The sequence below is a fragment of the Lynx rufus genome, unplaced genomic scaffold (assembly GCF_022079265.1).
Source record: "Lynx rufus isolate CCGP_SWC_20201006 ecotype Redwood Valley unplaced genomic scaffold, mLynRuf1.p SCAF_8, whole genome shotgun sequence".
In the NCBI taxonomy this organism is placed as follows: Eukaryota; Metazoa; Chordata; class Mammalia; order Carnivora; family Felidae; genus Lynx; species Lynx rufus.
Window position 1 is genome coordinate 31,542,610 of NW_025814896.1, and position 24,767 is coordinate 31,567,376.

The 24,767-nt window shown below is 41.1% G+C and overlaps 2 protein-coding genes across 3 annotated transcripts; both read right to left on the reverse strand.

The window, feature by feature from the left end:
- Positions 1-275: 275 nt before the first annotated feature.
- TMEM230 (transmembrane protein 230) lies at positions 276-10,678 on the reverse strand. 2 transcript variants are annotated; one of them, XM_047068993.1, is made up of 4 exons: positions 10,567-10,678; positions 8,298-8,418; positions 6,850-6,972; positions 276-1,366 (listed from the first exon to the last, which is right to left on the reverse strand). In XM_047068993.1, the coding sequence occupies exons 2-4, from the start codon at positions 8,394-8,396 to the stop codon at positions 1,226-1,228; spliced, it is 363 nt and encodes a 120-aa protein (XP_046924949.1). In that variant the 5' UTR covers positions 8,397-8,418; positions 10,567-10,678; the 3' UTR covers positions 276-1,225. The 2 variants fall into 2 exon arrangements, with proteins under 2 accessions (XP_046924949.1, XP_046924950.1); XM_047068994.1 differs by lacking the exon at positions 10,567-10,678 and adding an exon at positions 7,847-7,925 and having other exon boundaries at positions 8,298-8,386.
- A 535-nt stretch (positions 10,679-11,213) lies between these two features.
- PCNA (proliferating cell nuclear antigen) lies at positions 11,214-18,046 on the reverse strand. The gene is made up of 6 exons (XM_047069243.1): positions 17,673-18,046; positions 16,739-16,836; positions 16,520-16,587; positions 15,057-15,251; positions 12,600-12,723; positions 11,214-12,501 (listed from the first exon to the last, which is right to left on the reverse strand). Exons 1-6 carry the CDS (start codon positions 17,891-17,893, stop codon positions 12,422-12,424), a joined length of 786 nt encoding a protein of 261 aa, XP_046925199.1. The 5' UTR covers positions 17,894-18,046; the 3' UTR covers positions 11,214-12,421.
- Positions 18,047-24,767: the final 6,721 nt, after the last annotated feature.

Consider the following 24,767-nt stretch of genomic DNA (forward strand, 5'->3'; position numbering starts at 1 on the left):
TAAACTGTTTTCTGAAGTAAGGGGTGCCTGGGTGGCTCAGTCAGTTGGGTGTCAGACTTCAGCTCAGGTCATGATCTCAAGGCTGGTGGGTCTGAGCCCTGCGTCAGGCTCTGTGCTGACAGCTCAGAGCCTGGAGCCTGCTTTGGATTCTGGGTCTCCCTTTCTCTCTGCCCCTCCCCTGGTTGCACTGTCTCTCTCTCAGGAAATAAACATTAAAAACAATTTTTTTTTTAAATGTTTTCTGAAATACACTTAAAAGTAACATGTTTTAAGTCTAGGATTTAGATATTGGCATTTTAATTTCTTTTGATTATGTCACTTTTTGCAAGCTAGGAAACAGAATCAAACTAAGGCAGTCTATAGTCCTCTAGGGATCCAGGTCGAGTCTTGGGATCTTCAGCAGAATGACATCATAATATAACCTGCTAACAACGGGCTTATAATCTCTAAATGATAACCACTTATCTGTACCTCTTCCTTAGGAAACAGCCAAAAGTTCAGTCCTTAAAGGCATGGTATACAGAACACCTTGATCTACAAAGAACAGAATGACCCAAATTATATGCTGGCCAGCTTACTGGTAGGCCAAATCAGAGCTAAGGATGGATGAACAGAGCAAGTGTCTACCTTTTGGAAACTTGATCTGAGATTTTAAAAAGTCCTGGCTGCTGCTAATAAGAAACCAAGTAAAACTGCACCCACGCTGACACTTGATTTTGCCAAGATCTTCCACTAGAACACAAAGTTAGAGATGAGTGTAGGGATAAGATACTTCAATGTTTTCAAAATAAATTACTAGTAACAGGAAGTCTGAAACACTGAATTCTTCCATTTGCCACCAGAACAAACCGACAACGAAGACTATGTAAAAGAAATGCTGAAAGCTAAAAAGGATGGTAGCAGTAACTCTTCCCACTACAGAATAACCTCCTGCTTTCCCACACCACGAACACTGCCACCCTTCCAAGATACATATTCGTGTGGAAAAACTTGTCAGCTTTTGCTAGGGCCAGGAGACGAAAAACAGAGCATGCCCTAATTAGTTAATTGGTAACTGTAAGCTCAGTTGACATCCTGAGGATGGACCCATAAAATCTGGCCATTCTTTTGTTGAACGTCTGCAACTTGCAGAATTCTTTAGCCCTTAACCACAGTTTCTGCTCAGTATCTTAAAGCTGGTCTCAGTCCCATCTGTGACTCTTCTCCTCAGGGTTGAGGGCAGGTGCTAGTCATCAAAATCTGGAATGTCATCGTAGGAGTAACCCCGGTAGCCTTTGGATGCATAGTAGGCGATGCGCAGGTGGTAAAATCCTGGCAGGAACACCAAGATGCCAATGATCAGGACGGGAACGGCCCGGTCTGCCCCCTGGTGGCAGAAGGAGGCAAACACATTAGCACCACACAAATCGTAAATTTTAAATAAAGCCATGAGTTCAATCCACATATCAGTATTTTACTCTTCAGGATATTTCCTTTGGGTAGAATACCCAAATATACCAAAGGGAACAGGTTTACATCTCTTTTCCTCCTTATTATAAAATGCAGAAAAACTGCAAAGCACTAAATATTATAAAGAAAGAACTTATTTCTAGTTTCTCCATTCTAGTTTTTAGTTGTAAACACACCATACCCTGTGCCCAATTTTAACAAGCAATTGCCAAAATATTATGAAAAGCTCTTCATTGGGAGATATGCAAAACGGTGAAAACAGTCAGAAGGTACAAACTTCCAGTTACAAAATAAGTAAGTTCTGGAGATGCAATGTACAGCATGTGACCACAATTAACAATACTGTGTTTTATGTTAGAAAGTTGCTGACACAGATCTTAAAAGTTCTTATCACAAAAAAAAAACCTGTAACTATGTGTGGTGATGATTATCTCCCAATCTATACATATATTGAATCATGTTGTACACCTGAAGCTGATACATTATATGTCAACTAATGGTGTCTATCATTCCACTGTAATGGATACACCGCAATTTTACTCAACCACACCTCTCTCTCTCTCTCTCACACACACACACACACACACACACACACGGCCGACTGTACAGAATACCACAATAAACTTCATCTGCATTTTTCAGAGTATTTCTTTAGTGTATATTCCCATGAGCACAATTCCCAGGTCAAACAGGAAGGAATGACGTTTAGTCTCTTTATCAGCAGGGCTTCAAATATTTGGGGAGTTCCCTGAAGGCAAGGACTTTGTTCATCCCTGTATTCCCAGCTGCACCCAACATATAAATGTATTGAATGAATCCACCTTTATAAAACTGCTCTGTGTCTTGTCTTTATGTATAGTTTTAAACGTTTATACAGTTAAACCTATCCTCTTTTTCTTTTGTGATTTTCCCCATTATTTGTAGGCTTTCCCTCATCTAAAGATTTAAACCCAATCTAAAAATCTCATTTAAACAGGGCTACTTACACAATGTACACTGATAGGTTAGCTACTCAGTATAATTTCGGTTGCTTCATTAAAAAACAGCAACAGGAGTATTTACCTCCTATGGTTACAGAAAAACGAGAGGAGGTAATACATGTAAGGCAAGCAGCCTCAGCTGCACACAATGACTCAACAAGCTTAAAACCCAGGAAGGAAAAAAACAAAACAAAACAAGAAAAGAGAACTTGAAGGGGCTCTCTCAGGCCAAAGATGGGACTATGTGAACATCAACACAACACAATTGACATACTTGGTGCTACTTTTGTTTTGTTTTTCCTGCTTCTTTTATCTTTTGCAGGATATTGACTGTACATCCCTAAAAGGACATATCCTAAGGATTAAAAGAATTACAAAGAAAACTTACAGCGCATTCAGCCTTTTTTTACTTAGCATTAACATTCACACTTATTTTAAAGCTATTATATGTGTAACATACACTAAGGTAAGGAAGGCAAGATATCGCGATCATCAGGACAGGCATACATATAAAAATCAAAGAAATTGAGTTCAACTCTAATCTTAAATTTTTTACTTGAAATTATCGTCTAAAAAGTATCTATTTCCTGGGGCGCCTGGGTGGCTCAGTCAGTCAAGTGTCTGACTTCGGCTCAGGAACTCGCAGTTACTGAGTTCAAGCCCTATGCCAGGCTCTGCTGTCAGTGTGGAGCCTGCTTGGGATCCTCAGTTTCCCTCTCTTCTGCCCCTCTCCCATGTGTACTCAGGCTCGCTCTCTCTCTCTCTCTCTCTCTCTCTCTCTCAAATACAAATAAACATGAAAAAAAAAGGTATCACGGTGCCTGGGTGGCTCAGTCGATTAAGCATCTGATTTCAGCTCAGGTCATGACCTGAGTTCGAGAGTTTGAGCCACACTGGGCTCAGTGCTGATAGCTCAGAGTATGGAGCCTGCCTCAGATTCTGTGTCTCCCTCTCTCTGCCCCTGCCCCATTCGCATTCTGCCTCTCTCTCAAAAATAAACATTGGGGCGACTGGGTGGCTCAGTCGGTTAAGCGTCCGAATTCGGCTCAGGTCATGATCTCATGGTTCGTGGGTTCAAGCCCCACATTGGGCTCTGTGCTTACAGCTCAGAGCCTGGAGCCTGTTTCAGATTCTGTGTCTCCCTCTTTCTCTGACCCTCCCCTGTTCATGCTCTCTCTGTCTCAAAAATAAATGAATGTTAAAAAAAATAATAATAATTAAAAAGAATAAATGAACATTGAAAAAATTTTTTTAAAAATCTATTTCCTAATTCTGTCACTGAAAAGGCCCAGAAACTATGAAAACCAAAGCATGAGTACCATTAATGACCAATTTGTGACCTCTCTAAATCTATCTCCTATAAAGAAACCAGGGCTCCTCAGAGAACTGGTTGTTTATTAGTTGGGGGACAGGCAATGTACAGATGGGCCTAGGGTAACCTGCTGTGCCAGAAAGCAAAAAAGCTATCAAAGACTACGTGGGTCAGGTTTAAAAGACACAAGAGTAACACACAGAGGTCCTACTGGCCAAATACGGGACAGTTTAGATATTAAAAAGAATAGGGACTAGGACTGAGACAAATATGTAAAAAACATGAGTTTATAATGATTCTAACCATTTGATCACCTGTTGAGCTTGCAAGGTATGTTTTTATAAAAGTTGTGAAAGAGGAATAAACATTCTTCCTACCTTCACTACACATATTATATTCTGGGGTAATCAGATAGATTTGAAAAGTTCTTTATAGCAGAATTTCAGCTGATAAATGCAGAAAATGACCGAACTGGATTCATTAGTATAAAGGGTGATGGAGAAGTTTATAATAAATGAATTAGGCTGAAGACATTCAAACACAACAGTTTATCTTAATAGCAACTAAAAATCAGGATAACCATTATGTGCTTCCTAATGCAACGCAATGGTTCTCAAAATGAGGTCGATGCAATACCAGCAATACTGGGAACTTGTTAGAAATGCAGATTCTGACAACCTACCTACAGAACTGGAATCTCTGGGAGTGGAACCAAGGAATCCATGTATTAACAAGTCTGCCAGTTGATTCTGATTAACACTGAAGTTTCAGAACCAATCTGCCATAGTAAATACACAGCACCTCCTTACAAAATAGTCTTCCTCAAACAAAACTAAACACGAATCTACACAAACCCCAAAAGCTAACAAAAATATGAAGAAGAACAAGGTCAAAGATAATAAGATAGTGCCCTTGGATTTATGTAAAAACTGTTACAGATGTATACTGAAGATGCACACTCAGGAATACCAGCAAAATGTGGGGTGCCTGGTTGGCTCAGTCAGTTAAGACTTCAACTCTTGATTGCAGCTTAGGTCATGATCTCATGATTCACGAGATCGAGCCCCAGGATGGGCTCTGTGCAGACAGTGTGGAGCCTGCTTGGGATCCTCTCTTTTCCTCTCTATCTGCTCCTTCCCCACTTTCTCTCTCGCTCTCCCTCTCTCGAAATAAATGAATAAACTTGAAAAAGAAACCAAACCCATTTTTACCCTTACTTATAAAGCAGTCTTTTGAAAAACCACACAAGGCAAACAAATTATCCAAGGTAAAATGATATTTGCTGCATGTGGATCTCACCTCCAATCTCAAATTTTATAATTAAACTGATACTGCATGTTGCAATGAAAGTTAACTGAAGGCACAGTCTTGAAGTGAAGTGTTCAAACTAAGATTGCAGCAAGTAAGCATCTGGCGGCCATTTAAGAATTTTAAATAGATTAAGAACCAAAAGCAGATCAGATACATTTATTTTTCTTTAATTTTAGAGAGAGAGAGAGAGAGCACACAAGGAAGGGAGAAGGGCAGAGGCGGGGGGAGAGGGAGAGAGAGAAGGAGGGAGAGAAGGGAGAGAGGGAGAGACAGAGAAGGACAGAGAGAGAGAGAGAGAGAGAGAGAGAGAGAGAGAGAATGAATCTTAAGCAGGCTCCATGCTCATTGTAGAGCCTGACTGGAGCTTGATCTCACAAATCATGAGACCATGACCTGAGGTGAAATCAAGAGACAGCTGCTTAACCAACTGAGCCACCCAGGCACTCCAGATACATTTTTTAAAAGCCACATGCAGGGGCTCAGGTCATGATCCCAGGATCATGGGATCAAGCCCTGAATCGGGCTCTGTGCTGAGTATGAGTGTGGAGCCTGCTTATGATTCTGTCTCCTTCTGCCCCTCCCCCTTGCTCTGTCTCCAAAAAAAAAAAAAAAAAAAAGCCACATGCAGCCACTTTATTGCAACATGCTACTCCTCATTTCTCTAACACCCACAGTTTCAGCTCTTGACTGTGTTCCCTCTGCAGAGTAATAGGACCATCATCCCCTGGCCTGGTGCGTGTTGAAGAACAGACATAGGGGCGCCTGGGTGGCTCAGTCGGTTAAGCGTCCAACTTCAGCTCAGGTCACGATCTCGCGATCCGTGAGTTCGAGCCCCGCATCAGGCTCTGGGCTGATGGCTCAGAGCCTGGAGCCTGCTTCCAATTCTGTGTCTCCCTCTCTCTCTGCCCCTCCCCAATTCATGCTCTGTCTCTCTCTGTCTCAAAAATAAATAAACGTTAAAAAAAAAAAAATTTTAAAAAAAAAAATGAAGAACAGACATAACCTGGAGCACCTGGCTCTTGGTTTCAGCTCAGATCAGGGGTTTGTGAGTTCAAGCCCTGCATCAGGCTCTGTCAATACAGGCTCAGTATTGACAGTGCGGAGCCTGCTTGGAATTCTCTCTCTCCCTCGCTCTCTGCCCCTCCCCTACTCACACACACACTCTCTCAAAGTAAATAAATAAATTCTTAAAAAAAAAAAGTAGACATAACTTATGATCACTATTACTTCAGAACAACCTGGACACTCTGTATTAGTGTTTGTATGTAGCCTGAGAGAAAGAAACACCAAATATCACTTTAGGTTTTGAAGATAAAATACTGAATCGTAACAGGAACTCCAACCAAACCCAGTGTAAGAAGGATAAGACTCATGAGTCGCAAGTCCTGGCTTGGTCAGTGGCCCCAGACCTATACAAGCCTCACTGCTTCTCCCCAAACCCTGGCACTGCAAAATTATAATAACACATTCTACTCCAGTTACAGCCTTTATCCATCAGGAGTCCTCAATGCCAAGCTTGGCTTTGCTGTCCCAAATTATGACAGTCGGAAAACTGCCTAACATCTCAGAGGGAAAATTTGCCTACCTGCTCCCACCCACCTCATAGAAACCGTGGGGACAAGCCTGTTGTTGCTCAAAACAAAGATACACGTGTTTTGTGGTCAGAGAACAAAATCTAGAAGAAAATAGTTTTCTTCTTACTGCTGGAATCTGCTGTACTAGATATGAATATAAAACAGAGCCCAGGCTCACACTTTAAAGATTTCACGGCACATTCCCACAAATGCTTCTGCTTACCCCTTTGCTGATATAGCCTGCCAACAGGAGGGAGCCTATGATAATGAGAAAAGCGCCAATCAAAAACAGCACCGTAGCAAGTGCAATGGCCTTATATGGGATCTTAGGAGGGCTCTTCTTAAACTGGAAGAGAAACAAAAAAAGGCAGAGCGTTATGAAAACACCAGGACTCAGACACTTTAAAACAGGGATGATAATAAGAACCAATCTGGATGCTTTGTGTGCCTTGAAGGAAGTCCTACTACTCAGTACAGCTCTGGGACAGAAAGGAAAGGGACAAGCAGGAGGTGAAGCTCTTCTTATTGCTCTAACAGTCACTCAAAGGAATCCCGGCAAAACGTTACTCTTTCTACTTCTAATCTCATTCCACATACCATTCACTGTACCATAAGAAAATATTTTCTTACAAAAACAAAAGACACTTCATGGTCATTCACTGATTAGACATAGGTTTATTAGATGCCTGGCACATGGAAGGCTGTACTAATCTACAGGGATTCGAGAGTGAACATCATGCTCTGGAGAAAAAAAAAAAAAAAAAAAGTAATGTCTGGCATTCAAAGTTAAGTCAGCATATAGTCAAAAGGTTTTAAAAATAGCTTTTTCTCAAGCATTACTTGCCTGCCCCATGAAGTAACCTGACTTGTATTTAGTAAGTTTGATTCAAAGTTAAGATCAGAGACAAGCTTTCTAAGGTGTGCCTCATCTGACCTAACTGGCTGGAAGCTTCCCAGATGTATACTTTAAAACAAAACAAAACAAAATCTCTCTCCTTCAAGTGTGGGTCCAAAGAATGCCAAGAATAATTGATTTTTTTTATATTTAAAGGGATGGGTTCCTGCTACTTCCTCCTTGGCCCTGGTCCCACCTAAGGTATTCTGAGGGGAAGTGGACAAAAGAAGATGTAACACCATTAAGTATTTTATAAACAGCGAATAGGGTAGGATACAAACTTAATAAATATTCTGTTTTACTTACTGTTTGCCACAAAAAATACCTTTAATAAATTGGATCTCATGACATCAGGAAAGAAGGAAGATTCCCACAATCTGCTGGCTTTAGCAGTGAGTTTCTCCCTTAAAAGATGAACTGGCTTTGACTAAAGTGTAAATGAACCAATGACACAGTCCTTAGAAAAATTCTACTTAACAAAACATAATCTGAGTATTTTCCAGATACACTAGATAAAATTTGCAACTACTGGGCTCTGGTGTCATGTGTCACAACTAAAAATTCTTAGAAATGAACAATATTTATATTGGTTTGAAACTGCTCTACCAAGGTCCTTCCTTCTGCAAACTATAGCTGAAAGGATCTCAGGGCTTAGTTTCTTTCTTGCTGCTCCTTCTAATCCCCAGGGGCTTAGCAAAACCTCCACCTGCAAGGCCTTCCTGCTAACTCAACAGAAACAGAGCCAGCTGGTCTGATCAGCTCCCTTCTGCATTTACCTGAAGGTCAATGTAGCCATCGTCTGTGCTGGAGAGCCTTGAGTATTTCACTTTACTACTGGGGATTCCAGTAGCCAGGTTGGTACGAGTCGGCATCATAACACACTGACACAGCTACAGTCTGAAAACAAAGAAAACTGTTATTGTCTGCAAATGACAACACTGTGTTACGTATACTGGATATACTGGCGTTTGGGGCTGTGATGTCACACAAAGCAACTGGCAATTTCTGCTCCACTGCACTTAAAATCTGATATTCCTTTGACAAAGTGAAAACATTCACATTATGCATCTACTTTGGTTTGTCCTGGTGGAATGAGAGCCAAGACATTTACCAAGAAGCAGACTTCATGTTTACCTTGTCACCAATGTCCCCCTGACTCCTAATTTTTCCAAATTCACAGAGAGTAGGTGGAAGAGTGGTGACTTAAATCTAAATCTGACACCAAAGTCCACATTTTCAGTCATTCTGCTATTGTACTGCCTGGCCCTGTCCCTGCTTCAGGAAAAAGCAAGAGGAGCATATATTCTAGGGATACTCCTATTTGCCAGGAAGGGAGAGAGGGTGGAATGTGGAATATGGAATACACTCATTAGCATTTTGCTGATTCCCCCTGATGGGTATCATTCTTTTTTTTTTTTTTTTAAGTTTATTTATTTTGAGAAGGGGGAGACAGTGCATGTACAAGTGAGGGAGGGGCAGAGAGAGAGAGAGAGGGAGAGAGAGAGAGACTCCCAAGCAGGCTCCGCATTGTCCGCACAGAGCCGACTTTGGGGCTGAACTTACAAACCATGAGATCATGACCTGAGCTGAAGTCCACGTTTAACCCAATGGGCCACCCAGGAGCCCCAGATATTATTCTTTTAATGCAAAGATCTGTAGAGCTTCTTGTAAATGTGGCTATCAGCACTATGGGTTCTGGTTATCAGCACTGTACCAGTGCCTTCTGATTTGCCTTTCTGCCCCACCCCTAGCACTAAAAGTAGTGATTTCATTTTCCAAATTACTTCTCTAGCTCCCTTAAACAAACAAAAACTTGTTTTTTCCAAAATATTCAAAACCAACTTCAGTAATGAAATGACTATTTTGCCACTAGTTTAAGAGATAGCAGATAAGATTAAAAACAATGACACTTTAATTGGAAAACGTCTGTAATTTGTGCACTTTTCCTCCATAAAATCAAATTTATATGAATAAAACAAGTAAATCTATTTTGACTGTGAAGCTATTTCTAAAGGGGAAATGTATCTGTAAAAAGAGAAAGCGAAGTATTTCACAATATGGGCAACAACAAAAAAACCCCCAGAAACCATAAAGACTTTGCATTCCTCTGGTATGACACTTTGCAAATAACCATCATCATTATAATAATATCAATTAATAATTACCCAGTGTTGGTTAGGTGCCAAGTACTATTCTAAGTGCTTTCTATATACTTAATCCCAAATATTGATGATCTGTTTTAAGAGGTCCACAGTCAACCTAAAACAACCAGCATTATGATGGAATTGGTGGCGCTAACTGCAAATGTCACTTTTTAACAATTACATACCAGTGCAGAAATCAAGTACTGAATCAAGTATGCTAATTTATATGCTTTTCTAAAATGAGCTCACAAAGTTTCAAGTGTTGCGATCGCGATTACACGATAACCTAAACTTAATTCTATGAAATTTAAAGTCCAAACTACGGGTTTGGGGGTGGGGGTTGAGGGCATTTAATCACCTCTGATTTGTATTGTCTTCTTGAAAAAAGTTTATGTACTCTGCCAATACCTATTCATACACCTGCATCGAAACATAAATGAGAGCAGGAAGCGAGGAAGAGGGACACGAATGCTCACTGATGCAAAGGGTAACAGGAAGGAAAAACGTAACCCGAGGCTTTCAAAGTACCAGTCCAAGTTCCCAACAGGCTCTTTTTAACGGGCTGCACCGAGACCCCCAACCTCCGTCAGCATCCGAAGGCTGCGAGACTTGAAAAGCACCAGCAAAGCCCTTTGCGCAGTGCCTGGCACTGCGCACATCCACACACGCTACCTTCCTGCCCGTCTCCAGACCTAGGCGGGAGGAGAACTAAAAGCCGACGCGAATTTAGACGGTGAACACACAAAACCGGTTTCTAGAAAGAGGCCGGCCGTGGCCGCGGCGGGCGAACGCTGCACACCCAGGGCGCGAAGCTAGGTTTCGGCGGGGAGCGCAGTCTCGGCCCCACCGAGCGCCTGAGGGGGGCGCTTTCTGCTCCCGTCCCGCCGCACGCACGCCTTACCGGAGCGTCGCGCCAGGCCGCCCGCGCGCCGACAGCTCGCTCACGGTTGGCAGCGGAGGCGCCCGAGGCCTCATGGCACGCCTCACCCAACGGCCACCCGCCCCTCCCGTCCAGCTCGGCGGCGGAAGTGGCGCGACGAGAGGCGGCGCGCCGGAAGTGGCGTCACCGAGAGCGACGCCTTCTCATCCCAAGCTCGGGAACGTCCCGCGTTAGCTCTACGCTAGTGGGGGTGTGCTGCAGGCGGAACTCTCCGGCGGCAAGTACCTCTCTGTGGGTTAGCGGCAGTCGCTGCGGCCTGGGCTTGCTGCTGGCCACCTCCACAGGGTTGTGCGGGTGCCTAGGGTGACCGGCCGCCTGGGTCACGGTCAGACCCGGGTAAGCAGGCTACGTGTTTCTTTCCGTGATCCCTCGGGCGGTGGTGGTGGCGCCCCCGGCAGACGAAAGCCGAGCCGGTGAGGCACCGGATAACCGGAACTGTTTGGTCTCCTATCCACTGCCCAGGGCTGCGGGTCTTCCTTCAGGGCGCGTAGCGGTCTTGCTAGTCAGTACCCCAACACTACTCGAGTGCCCCCACATTCTTGTGCTTCAGTTTCCCTCTCCTCGCCTATCAGGTCTTGCCCAGGTAAGAAGCCCGCCGACAAGGGACATTTTGCAGCACATGAAGCTTTTCAAAGGTCAGATTTATTAAAGTATAATTTACATACAATAAAGTACAATTGGAGGAGTTTGACAAGTGCATAGGCTTGGAATCATCACCACATTCTAGATAAGTTAGTTACATCACTCCCAACTCCCATCAGGCCCCTTTTCTGTCTTCTTCCCCACCCCCCAGGCACACAGAATGTAATGAACAGTAACCTACTGGATTGTGAGTTCTTCCAGGTTTTACACCAACGAAATCAGTCATTTAAACCACCAAGCCCAAAATACGCCGGGAAAAAGGACTTTAGTGAAACAATTCTCAATATGTAGAATGCCAGTTTGTGGCCTTGTGGCACCATTAGTAGGTACATTTCAACAGTCTGTTTCGCAAGTGCTGGGATTAAGTCCCCAAAAAGGCTACTTATACTAGAAAAATTATTTTTGCACAAACACACTCCTTGGGGCTTAACTCATATCTACTAAATCTTTCAAGATTCTTTCAAAAGGCTCCATAGGCTAATGAAACACTGCCCTATAGCACTGCTAGTCTTCTAAAGCACACAGGCTTTGGGTTCATAAAGCTTCTTAAAGTGTTAGTTTTGCTAACAAAATTGGCAAAATAACTAAATATATAGGATTTGGTCTATACTTCTGTTCATTTCTTGAGTTAAAGGTAGAAGAATACCAAAGTAATTTTGACAAATAAATCCTCTCCCCCCAAATATCTTGTCAGCTACTGTACTTGGAATACTTTTATTGCTGTATCAATGTATTATTTATCAGGCTCCCCTGGACTGAAAAAATAAACACATTTCTAGAAAACAGTAGCTTGAAGTGAATTCCCTAGGATACCTGCAACAGTCACGGTCCAAATGAAGGCACTGTCTTGTGATGTTTGAAATTCAAATAACGTTTATTTAAATTGAAAAAATTAAAACTGCATTTATAGTCAAAACCCTTTTGTTATGAAAATCATGGGTATTTCTAGGTTAAGGCAGAGATATTTCTAGGTTAACAAGACCAGATTTGACTTTGGACTTTATTCTTTAAACAAATTGTAAAGAATGGAGGAAAAAATAGGTTATTTACATAAAATATCTACATATGTACTGAGAGGTACAGATTTGGTGACAGAAGAGACTTAAGTACATGTTGGCATCTCAGAAGCAGTTCTCGAAGAGCTTAATTTTATTTTCTTGGATTTTAAGAATGCCTAAGATCCTTCTTCATCCTCGATCTTGGGAGCCAAATAGTACTTTAAATGTCCCATATCTGCAATTTTATACTCTACAACTGAAAGAAGACAGGAACATAGTTAATTATTGGGAAGGACTACATATACTACCTACAAAACAAGGTACCTTGTTTAACCTACAAAAAACTTATCTTACCAAGGGGTACATCTGCAGACATACTGAGTGTTACTGTAGGAGAGAGTGGAGTGGCTTTTGTAAAGAAGTTCAGGTATCTCAGTGCAAAAGTTAGCTGAACAGGCTCATTCATCTCTATGGTAACCTAAGAGAAAACAAAAGATTAATCCTATTGAAAAACATCAAGAAAAATTGCACACATGTTTAGAATATACATTTAAAAACAAACCAAAACCAAAACTTTAAAAAAAAAATTTTTTTTTAACGTTTATTTATTTTTGAGACAGAGAGAGAGAAAGCATGAACAGGGGAGGGTCAGAAAAAGAGGGAGACACAGAATCTGAAACAGGCTCCAGGCTCTGAGCTGTCAGCACAGAGCCCGATGCACGGCTCGAACCCGCGGACAGTGAGATCATGACCTGAGCCAAAGTCCGGTGCCCAACCAACTGAGCCACCCAGGCACCCCCAAAACTTTTTTTTTTTTAATGTTTATTTATTTTTGAGAGAGAGAGTGAGAATGAGCAGGGGAGGGGCAGAGAGAGAGGGAGACAGAATCAGAAGCAGGCTCCAGACTCTAAGCTGTCAGCACAGAGCCCGACTCGGGGCTTGAACTCACAACCCAAGAGATCATGACCTGAGCTAAAGTCGGATGCTCAACCGACTGAGCCACCCAGGTGCCCCCAAAACCAAAACTTTTATTGGTTACTTTGGAGAGTGGTATGAAACTAATTTTGAAGACTGATAAAGCAAAAGAATCAAGTATTTAGTCTGCCTTTCTCATATTAACTGTACCTCAGGTAATCCAATTATGTGTTAAGAGAAAGCTGCTCTTCATGGGAATATTTCTAATAAATGAAGAATGGAATGTGTTAATACATTACAACCCTAATGACAAGGATTCTAAACAATTATTATGGTTGCTAAAACAATGTATCTAGACACCTCATGCCTACTAGAGGGAGGCACACCACCATCTATAAAGTATTCTTACTCCCAAACACTGAATATCAAGCCTCTAGAGCTGGAACTACCAGTTTATAGGAAATACAGGTTAGAGGAGCATATTAATTGACATAAGGGATACAATGGGCAAAATCCAGAGTTTGGGGAAACTCAATGACAAAGGACTTGCTTCAACAAATTGTAACGGGGGGGGTGGTGGTGCGCAGAGACTGAATGGAGAACCGATAGATTAAAATAAATTTGAGGGCCCATCAACCAAACTATAATGTGTACAGCCTATTAAAATCTTGATTCAAACAAACTTCTAGGGGCACCTGGATGGCTCAATTGGTTAAGTGGTCGACTCTTGATTTCAGCTTGATCTCACAGTTCAAGAGATAGAGCTGATGTACTGAACATGGATGGATCCTGCTTGGGATTTCCCCCCCCCCCGCCCTTCCCCCACACCACACACTCTCTGGCATGCTTGCACTCTCAAAACAAATATAAACACACACACACACACAAACCCTGAAATAATCAAGGAAATAGGAAACACTGAAAAATTCCTTAATATCAAAGAATGTCATAAAATGTTTATGCTTCAGATATAAAAAATATTTATAGAACTAATGTTTGAGATTAAAACAAAAAAAATCCAGATTGGCAGGGGAGTTATTAATTCAGAATTAGCCCCTGGACTTTTGTTAGTAATAGTTTTAAGTCTTCATTTAAACTTGAGTTTTACCTTCATTTAAACTGAAGGTTGACTACTCATGCAAGGGACTAGAAAATAATATCTAATATTTACTATAAACTTACATTGTCAGACACTGTGTTAACCACTTTGAATACGTTACCATATTTAATCCTAATAATCCTACGGAGATTTCTAGAACCTTCGATGGTCCTTTCATTTACAGAGTTAACTGATGCTTTGGTTCAAAGGCTAGCAAGTTTTTTTTAGTAAATTACAAAATATTAGTTTATAAATACTCTAAGGATCTTAAAAAAGCACCCAATTTATAGGAAAACCTTAATTTAAGGATATTTAGTAATTAGAGTGTTATTGCTAAATGGGGGGAGTTCTCTAGGCCCCCTATTGGGCCTTCCATGCAGAAAGTTAATATAAAGATCACATAAAGAGCTCCTAAAAGGTAGATTTTTACCTCCAAGTAGATACTTCTGTTGATTTACAATTACCTTGTTATAGACTGAATGTTTGTGTGCCCCCCCCCCCCATTCATGTTAAAACCAAATCACCAATGTGTTGGAACTTGGAGGTGGGGCCTTTGGGAGGTGCTTTGTGCTAGTACCCTTATATAAGAGGCCAGCTCCTCTGACCCTTCCGTGAACCAAGAAGCAGGTCCTCACCAGACACTGAATCTGCCAGTTTCCCAGCCTCCAGAACTGTGAGAAATCAATTTCAGTTGTTTATAAGCCATTGTCAATGTATTTGCTATAGCAGCCCAAACCGACTAATGTTAAGCAGGGTTATAATTCTCTTCAAAGTATTTTGTTTACTTAAAAACTTACAGCTTCCTCCTCTTTATCGACATTACTTGTTTGTGACAACTTAATATTTCCATTTCCTAGTTCTCCACTTGCAGAAAACTTCACTCCATCTTTTGCACAGGAAATTACAACAGCATCTCCAATATGACTGAGATCTCGGCATATACGTGCAAATTCACCAGAAGGCATCTTTACTACACAGCTATACTCTTGTTCCTATTAAAAAAAAAAAAAAAACAAACTTAAAGGTCAGTTGCTGGAAATTAAAGATTTGGCATCCTCACTTTCTGAAGACTCAGCATGTAGACAAGAATTCAGAATTTAAGATTTCCTGATTACTTTGAAATATCACTCATTGTGTGACTTCTTAACACACTCTAACACTCAAAAAAATAAATGCAGATATAAAACAAGTATATAGTAAGAATAATCATAAGAAAACTAAAATTAGAGTTTAGACCTGTAATAATAAATGCGCTATCCAGGGAAAAGAGCCTCCCCTAATCACCCTCCAAGGCTAAATCAAGAGGGCATTAGCTCATGACATACAAACAATGATGGATGTTGTAAGCAGGCCCAACTACTTTCCAAAACAAGACAAAAAATATTAAGCATTTTAAACATCCCAACATCTCTTCTCTCTTTTGATTTTGATAAACCTAACCTTAATGAATTTGTTAGTATAGCCTTAAAGTATACTCTTTAAAATAGGGGGGTGGTGCAGGGGCACCTGGATCACCCAGTTGGTAACCGTCTGTCTTCAGCTCAGGTCATAATCTTGTGGTTCCTGAGCTTGAGCCCCACATCAAGCTCACTGCAGTCAGCCAGTCAGCGCAGAACCCACTTCGGTTCCTCTACCCAACCCCGCCCCTCCCCTGCTTTCTCTCTCAAAAAATAAAATATTTAAGGGGCGCCTGGGTGGCGCAGTCGGTTAAGCGTCCGACTTCAGCCAGGTCACGATCTCGCGGTCCGTGAGTTCGAGCCCCGCGTCGGGCTCTGTGCTGACTGCTCAGAGCCTGGAGCCTGTTTCCGATTCTGTCTCCCTCTCTCTCTGCCCCTCCCCCATTCATGCTCTGTCTCTCTCTGTCCCAAAAATAAAATAAACATTGAAAAAAAAGAAAAAAAAATTAAAAAAAAAAAAATAAAATATTTAAAAAAAAGTCTTTAAAAAAAGGGGGACAGGTGCCTGGGTGGCTCAGTTGGTTAAGTGTCCAACTTTGGCTCATGGGGTTCTTTCTCTCTCTCAAATAAACTTAAAAAAAAAAAAGCATGGAGGTTAATGCAAATATTCATTTAGCGGGAATGAAATGATCCATTTTAGAGTACTGTAGTTTAATGAAATTACAAATGACTAAATACTAAAAACCCCACTTTGGAACATTTATCAGCAGATATATAGTTGTTGGGAACTGGGCTTTAAATTGTATTAACATATATAACTATCATGACTTGTGTACAGTACACTCAGAAAATTTCATACTCACTGGAATTCCAAGTTGTTCAACATCTAAATCCATTAACTTCATTTCATAGTCTGAAACCTTTTCTTGGTCTACCAAAAGAAAGCAGATTGAAGAAAAGCATGTAAGTTTATAGCAGTGATGTAAAGTTTTACAAACATTACCTTAAATTTCTCACAACTTTGAGAAATACTTAACACTGCATTTAAATTTCCTCTAACTTTGTAGAAGAGTATGACTTACTTGGAGCTTCGAATACAAGTGCCAGGGTGTCTGCATTATCTTCCGCCCTTAGTGTAATGATGTCTTCATTGCCAGCACATTTTAGTATTTTGGACATGCTAGAGCACAGAAGACACAGGATTTAAAACTGACACCACGTTCTCAAGATCGTTAATTTCTGACGCAATTAAAACAAGGAGTTGCCATTTATACCCATTAGGCCGTCCAGCCATTTTGGGAGTGCAATTTGGCAGTATTTATACTTTAACAAGCACACACCCTACCAGTAGCAATTTCAATTCTGGATATAAACAAAAGAGCAGTATTTTATGAACTGCAAATCCTTTTGGTAGGTGAAGCAAATTATTGGGTCGTTACGATCATTAAAAATCTAAGATACCCATTAAAACACACTGCATGTAGTCCGGGTATTTCTCATAAGCCTTAAGATTTAAACATGGTTATGTACTAGACAGGTAGCGACCAAAAAGTTGCAAGCCACTGCCCTGGAGAAATTTTAAGTCCAGAAACTTAGGGTGCTCACTGAAACTTTGTAAGAATAAAAGACCGGAACCAACCGATTGTCCCTAGGTAGAGTGACAGAACTAGGGCACGCTCTAAGTCAATCAAGCCATAGATTTCTCATCCAAGGCCGCCAGGACCAAATGGCCAAAGAACTGTGCAAGTCTCTTCCTGCCATCGCAGAGAAGCCGTCATTTTCCCGCCACCACCCGCTTTGTGACTTTGGCGCGGAAAGAGCCGGTTCGCGCTGCTGCCAGCGCGGGCTTTCCGAACCGCGCGCTCTGCTAGATCCCGCCCCTCGGTGTCGCAGGCCAATGAGATGGCGCAGATGGTCCATGTGGGCCAATGAAGGTCCGACTCACGCAGGCGCTCCCGCCAAGAGCAGGAGATGGGGGTGCACCAAAGCCCGGCTCTCGGCAACCCCAGGGCTCACCTGGTGAGGTTCACACCCATGGCCAAGTTGCGATCGCAGCGGTATGTGTCGAAGCCCTCGGAACGCAGGGTGAGCTGCACCAGGGAGACATGGGAGGAGTCCATGCTCTGCAGGTTTACGCCGCTCGAGCTTATGTCCCAGCAGGCCTCGTTGATGAGATCCTTAAGTGCCTCCAGCACCTTCTTCAGGATGGAGCCCTGGACCAGGCGCGCCTCGAACATGGTGGCAGAGTCGCAACGACGCGGCTACAGGCGAAAATAAGGAGGAAGTTGTAGCCTGCTTGGGCGTCACAGGGTAAGAGCGAGCCTGCAAACGCACAAGCGAAAGCCCGAGACCCAGGAAGATAACAACCAGCCTGCTGCGCCAGCAACCGTTTAATACAGCCGCGTCTGCGAGCGCGCGCTCTCCGCCTCGGCGCCCGTATGGACACGTCACCACGCTGCTCCGCCCACTGCCCGGGCGGAGAGACTCCAGGGCCAATAGTGCCCCAAGTCTGCAGGTAGCCCGCCCTCCCCGAACACCCATTGGAGGATTGGGTGCGGGGTCGGGGCAGGAGCGCGGCTCCTCCACCTCCTCTAGAACCACTTGCGTTTTTTGCTCTGTTCTGGAAACCCGGAGGCTTGGCTAGTGTAGGCCTCTGTGAAGGCCAGGCCCAATTCGGGGGTGGGGGGTGGGCTTTGAGTTAGTTTTATGTTGCCTCCTCAACCTCCCGCTTCAGGAGTAGAAAGAATTTAGCCGCGAAAGTGAAAGCAAGACGCAAATCCAGCCTACCAGGAGTAAAGGGCGCCTTGCAGCCTGAGGAATTACAGTTGTTTTAAATGTGCATTTTATTTTTGCTATTATCGAGGTGATGTGCTCCTAAAAGTCAGTAAAGAGGTATACAGTTATGACTACAAAATCATCTCGCTCCCCCCGCCCCGTACACACGCACACCAAGCTCGTGTCATTTACTGTATACAACTTTTATAAGCTTTTTTTTTCTCTACAAATACACATTTTTAAAAAACAAAAGTGGATTCATACAGGAAACTTCTGCAATGTACTTGGTAAGATATATTTAATTTTATGCCACGAACATCTTTATATCAGCATTTCTTAAAAAGATGGCATAATATCCTATGCATATAACCTAATTTACCAATTTCTTGTAATTACAAACACCTTTGAGCATTTAGCTGATTTTTATGAGATCGACTCCTTGAAGTAGCATACACATTAAAGTTTTGATAAATGTTACTAAATTGACCACTGAAAGACTGCAGTTTACCTTCCAACCAAGACTGTGAGCATGCTCATTTCTCCATATTTTCCTAACAGTGGATATTAGCAATCTTGTTTTAAAGTCTGTGCTCATTTTTTGTGAAAATTCCAATTTCCAAATTAAAAATTTGTTACAGATTGGACATCTTTCATATATATTTCTTGACCATTGTTTCTATTAAACTCTTTTTCCTGGGGCACCTGGGTGGCTCAGTGGGTTAAGCGTCTGACTTTAGCTCAGGTCCTAATGTCAGGGTTTGTGGGTTTGAGCCCTACCTGGGCTCGCGTGCTGAGCGCTCAGAGCCTGGGCCTGGAGCTGTTGCAGATTCTGCCTCTCCCTCTCTCTCCCTCCCCTCCCCTGCTTGTTTTCTCTCTCTCTTTCAAAAATAAATAAATATTTTAAAAAATAAGTTCTTTTTCCTATTGATTACAGGGACCACTTTATATATTAATCATTTCCCCATTTCATATATTCTCCCCCATTTTGTCATGTTTCTTTTGCTTTGCTTATAGCATTTCTCTTTAGTTGTGTTTGCTATCTTATCTTGGTCTGTAGAATGTTTTTCTACTACATATCTTGATGTGGATTTAGTTTTATTTATGCTGTCCAGGAAGTTTTGTGTCCTGAATCAGAAGATTTATGTATTGCATCATATCTAGAATATTCTCAACTCTTAGGGCTTCACATATTGCCTTTCCCTACACTATTCTCTCCCTCTGGCAATTCTATTGGATGAATCTATTTCATGGAAAGTAAGATACCTCGAAGTATAATGCACCATTATTTTGTGTAGCACAAGAAAAAAATATAAAATGTTAAATGGTCACACAATACTTTATCATTTAGAATTTCTATTTTGCAATTGTTGAAAGAAATTTTAGTTTCTTTAAAATATTTGTGTTGTATATTACTCCGTGCATACATAAAAATACAAAATAAATTAAGACATTCTTAGTATTTCTCCACATTTAGTTTCTCACAGTTGCTAATACTGCTGTTTTTCCATATGCTAGCATACTCTGTTATCACAGGTGGTGATGATGCAGCATTCTCAAGAGTGCTACTCTCTGGTCTCTGGAATCTCTTCCAAGTCTCTGCCACCTGTTTGTAAATTAAAGAAAAAATGTTTTAAAGTTTTTAATATATATATATATTTAAATTTTTTTTTTAATGTTTATTTTTGAGAGAGACAGAGACAGAATGCAAGTGGGTTAGGGGCAGAGAGAGGAAGACACAGAATCTGAAGCAGGCCTCAGGCTCCGAGCTGTCAGCACAGAGCCGGACGTGGGGCTGGAACTCACCAGCTGTGAGATCATGACCTGAGCCAAAGTCGGTGCTCAACCGACTGAGCCACCCAGGTGCCTCAATGTATATATATTTTAATGTTTCTTTATTTTTGAGAGAGCACGCACACGTAGGTGAGCATGCGTGGGAGAGGGGCAGAGAGAGAGAGGGTGACAGAGGATTCCAGGCAGGCTCTGTGCTGATAGCGGAGAGCTTGATGTGGGGCTCAAACTCAAGAACCACAAGATCATGACCTGAGCCAAAGTCAGATGCTTAACCAACTGAGCCACTCAGGCACCCCATAAAAATGTTTAAGTCAATTTATTTAAAGTAAAACAAATAAGGAAACAGTTCACCCATTTCTCCCACCCCCACCCTCGACCTCTAGCAACCACCAATCTGTTCTCTATTTGTGAGCTTGGTTTTGTTTTTGTTTTAGGTTCCATGCAGAGATCATATGGTATTTGTCTTTCTCTGTCTGACTTATTCACTTAGCATAAAAGCCCTCAAGATCCAACCATACTGTTGCAAACGGCAAGATTCCATTCTTTTCTATGGGTGAATAATATTCCATTGTGTAAATACACATATATATGTATCATAATTTCTATATAAATTCATCAATGAATACTTAGGTTGTCTCCATCTTTTCAAGTTAATATTTTCATTTTCTTTGGATTAATATCCAGAAGTGGACTTGCTAGATTATATGGTAGTTCTATTTATATTTTTTATTATTTTTTAATATTTATATTTTGAGAGAGAGACACAGAGAGACAGAGACATAGTGTGAGCAGGGGAGGGGCAGGAAGAGAGGGAGACAGGATCTGAACCAGGCTCCAGGCTCTGAGCTGTCAATGGAGCTTGAACCTACGAGCCATGAGATCATGACCTGTGCCAAAGTCAGACACTTAACCGACTAAGCCACCCAGGTACCCCTGGCAATTCTATTTTTAATATTTTGAGGAACGTCCATACTGTTTTCCATTGTGGCTGCACCAATTTACATTCTCTCCAACAATGTGCAAGGGTTCCTTTTATTCATATCCTTGCCAATACTTGTTATTTTTTCTCTTTTTGATAATAGGTGTGAGATGATATCTCATTGTAGTTTTGATTTGCATTTCCCTGATGGTTAATGATGTTGAGCATCTTTTCATATGCCTGTTGGCCATCTGTATGTCTTCTTTGGGAAAATGTCTATTCAGATTTTCTGCCCAATTTTTTTTTTTTAATTTTTTTTTCAATGTTTATTTATTTTGGGGACAGAGAGAGACAGAGCATGAACGGGGGAGGGGCAGAGAGAGAGGGAGACACAGAATCGGAAACAGGCTCCAGGCTCCGAGCCATCAGCCCGGAGCCTGACGCGGGGCTCGAACTCACGGACCGTGAGATCGTGACCTGGCTGAAGTCGGACGCTTAACCGACTGCGCCACCCAGGCGCCCCTCTGCCCAATTTTTAAATTGGATTGTTTTTGCTATTGAGTTGTGTAAGATAGTCCCTTATCTGTTACATGATTTGCAAGTATTTTCTCCCATTCAGTAGGTTGCCTTTTCATTTTTTTGATGGTTTCGCATTTGTAAATTTTGATACTGGCACCTTCTTGCTTTATGTATGATCAACTATTCTTTTGCATATATTTTAATATCAAAACGTAATAGTTTCATTCATTTGTATTTTCCTTTCTTATTCTGTTTGCAAAATGGGGAATTCTTTGCAAAATGGGGAATGTGTTCCCTCCAGGAACTCGGCTACTCTGTTTCTTTGCCTTTTGCTTACATAATAACATTTTGGTTTAATGCCAGATCTAAGTGTAATGGATTTGAAGGCATTTTAAATAGCAATTAAATTCCACCCATGTCTCACCCACAGTGCAGGTGATCAGTTGAAATGAAGACCTATGAATGACTATGATCTGTGGTCAGAGAAGGCCCTCCAAGGTAGTAGAATTTTACACAAAATCTAGCTGTTTGGAGAGTGGAAGAAAGAGTATATTTGGCTGGGGCGCCTGGGTGGCTAAGCGACTTCAGCTCAGGTCATAATCTTGGGGTTTGTGGGTTTGAGGCCCCCGTTGGGCTCTGTGCTGACAGCTCAGAACCTGGAGCTTGCTTCAGATTCTGTGTCTCCCTCTCTCTCTGCCCTTCCCCCACTCACACACACACACTCTCTCTCTCTCTAAAAATAAACAAACATAAAAAAAAAGCATTCTAGGCTGAAAGAATAGTATGTTGAAAAAGGACAGCATACTTAGAAGATGTTCACATAATAGTTTGTTTTAGAATTCAAAGATTTTTTTTTTTATGGGCAATTTCCCCCAGTTTTATTGAGATATAATTGACATATAATAGAACTCAAAGATTGATATGTCTAGAACACATTGAGAAAAGGGGAGTGTGGTACAAGATGAAGCTGCAAAGGGAAGCAGAAATGGGAGCTTGGAGACTTTGCAAGTGCAAGGGAAAATTATCAGAAGGTCACTGACAAGATCTAATTTGTTTTTAGAGGATCACTTCAACATCTGGTAAAGATGTTATTCCAATCAGCAAGAGAAACAATGTATTGATTATCAAACTCATTAAATGTCTAGGAAATAATAAAGCTATAGACTCTTCCTAATAACTCTTCACCAAAATAGATTCCAAAATAAATAAAGAATTAAAATTCAAATGAATGGAGGTGCCTGTCTGGTGAGTTGGTACAGCATGTGACTCCTGACCTCAGGGTTGTAAAGTTTGAGCCCCACATTGGGTGTAGAGATTACTTAAAAATAAAATCTAAAAAAAAAAAAAATTCAAATAAATGTAAACCCAAAAAGATGTGTAGAAGTCTTCCGGTGATTATTTATGAGATCCTGCTATGGGTTTCTAAATATAAAAGGAAAAACCTCATAAAACATAAGAAATGGCTACATAAATTTAAAAACAATTTTTTTAATGTTTATTTATTTTTGAGACACAGAGAGACAGAGCATGAGTGGGAGAGGGGCAGAGAGAGAGAGGGAGACACAAAATCTGAAGCAGGCCCCAGGCTCCGAGCTGTCAGCACAGAGCCCGATGCGGGACTTGAACTCATGGATCATGAGATCATGACCTGAGCCGAAGTCAGATGCTTAACCAACTGAGCCCCCCATGTGCCCCCCTTTTTAAAAAAAATTTTTAATGTTTTTAATGTTTTTTTAAAATTTTTTAAAATGTTTTTTTAAAACATAAGTTTTAAAACTTCAGTATGCGTGAGAGCACTGTGTTGGTTAGTACATTTTAAGTTTCCACGCAGAGAACCTAATTCAAACTTTCCACTTTTCAAGAGAAAAGGTGACTTTATCAATCTAAACAAAAGCCGAAGTAGGTAGTTTCCAGTGTCCAAGGCTCAGTCTTAGTAAGTGTATGGAAAAAATGGTTACCCACATTAATAAACAAAGAAAAGTAAATTAAAGGGAGACAGAATTATAACCTACCAATTAATGAAAATTGTGTTAATATTTGTTGATAGGAAGAAATCAAGGAAGTGGGCACTTTCATGCGTTGAAAATAGGAGTATAAATGGTTTACTTTTTCTCGTAGGAATTAGGTAATGTGTACAGAAAGCCTTCAAATTTTATTTATTCTTTGACACACAAATTCAAACTCCAGGATTTTTTCCTGAAGAAGTAATGGGGGTACTTACCAAGATGAAGCATGTTTATTTCTTGTAGAATTATTAAAAATTCCTCTGAGGGGCGCCTGGGTGGCTCAGTAGGTTGAACATCAGACGTGGGCTCAGGTCATGATATCACATTGATGAGTTTGAGCCCCACATCTGGCTTTGCGCTATGGGGAGCCTGCTTCCAATTCTGTCTCCCTCTCTCTCTGCCCGTCCCCTGCTCACTCTCGCTCAAAAATAAACAAACATTAAAAACAAATTATAAAAAAAAAAAATTCCTCTGAAAGTGGAAATAACCTTGAGGTCTAACAAAATACGGTTAAGTAACAAAATGCTGTTATGGTAAATCTGTAAGAATACTAAACGGTCTTTGAAATACCATTCTCAAAGGGCATATAATGATAAAGAGAAAAGTCAGATTATGAAATGGTATAAATAGTAGTATTCCAATTTTCTAAAATTGTTATATCGAGGTATAAGTGCACAGAAAATAGAATGAAAATGCAATAATGTAAATGATAACAATAATTATGTGTGGCTGGTGATACCATAAATGATTGTAATGTTTTCCATTATATTTTTCTGCATTTTCCATTTTATTTTTCTGCATTCTTCATCAGATATGTATTGTTGATCAGAAAATGTTAATGAATGTTGGGAGAGAAAAATGCTGTAAACTATTTTATATAATTTCTGGCAAATTTCTTTACAAGGTGGTATCATGTATGAGTGATTCTCGATTCTAGCTGCCCATTAGAAACACCTGGGGAGCTTAACAACAACAAAAAAGCCTATTTCCTCTAGGCTCCATCTCAGAGATTCTTATTTAGTTGGTCCAGGGTGGGCCCTCCATTAGTATCTTTTAGAAGCTCTCCAGGTAATTCTAATAAATAATGAGGCCTGAGTAGTA

Bases quoted from the DNA above. Each gene is read 5' to 3' on its own strand.
- TMEM230 (XM_047068993.1), bottom strand. From the start codon at position 8,396: ATGATGCCGACTCGTACCAACCTGGCTACTGGAATCCCCAGTAGTAAA. The intron at 6,973-8,297 runs GTAAATGCAGAA...TTTCTCTTCCAG, and splicing joins ATGGCTACATTGACCTTCAG to TTTAAGAAGAGCCCTCCTAA. The intron at 1,367-6,849 runs GTAAGCAGAAGC...TTCTGCCACCAG, and splicing joins CAGGCTATATCAGCAAAGGG to GGGGCAGACCGGGCCGTTCC.
- PCNA (XM_047069243.1), bottom strand. From the start codon at position 17,893: ATGTTCGAGGCGCGCCTGGTCCAGGGCTCCATCCTGAAGAAGGTGCTG. The intron at 16,837-17,672 runs GTGAGCCCTGGG...TCTGTGCTCTAG, and splicing joins ATGGGTGTGAACCTCACCAG to CATGTCCAAAATACTAAAAT. The intron at 15,252-16,519 runs GTGAGTATGAAA...TTTTTTTAATAG, and splicing joins TTGAACAACTTGGAATTCCA to GAACAAGAGTATAGCTGTGT.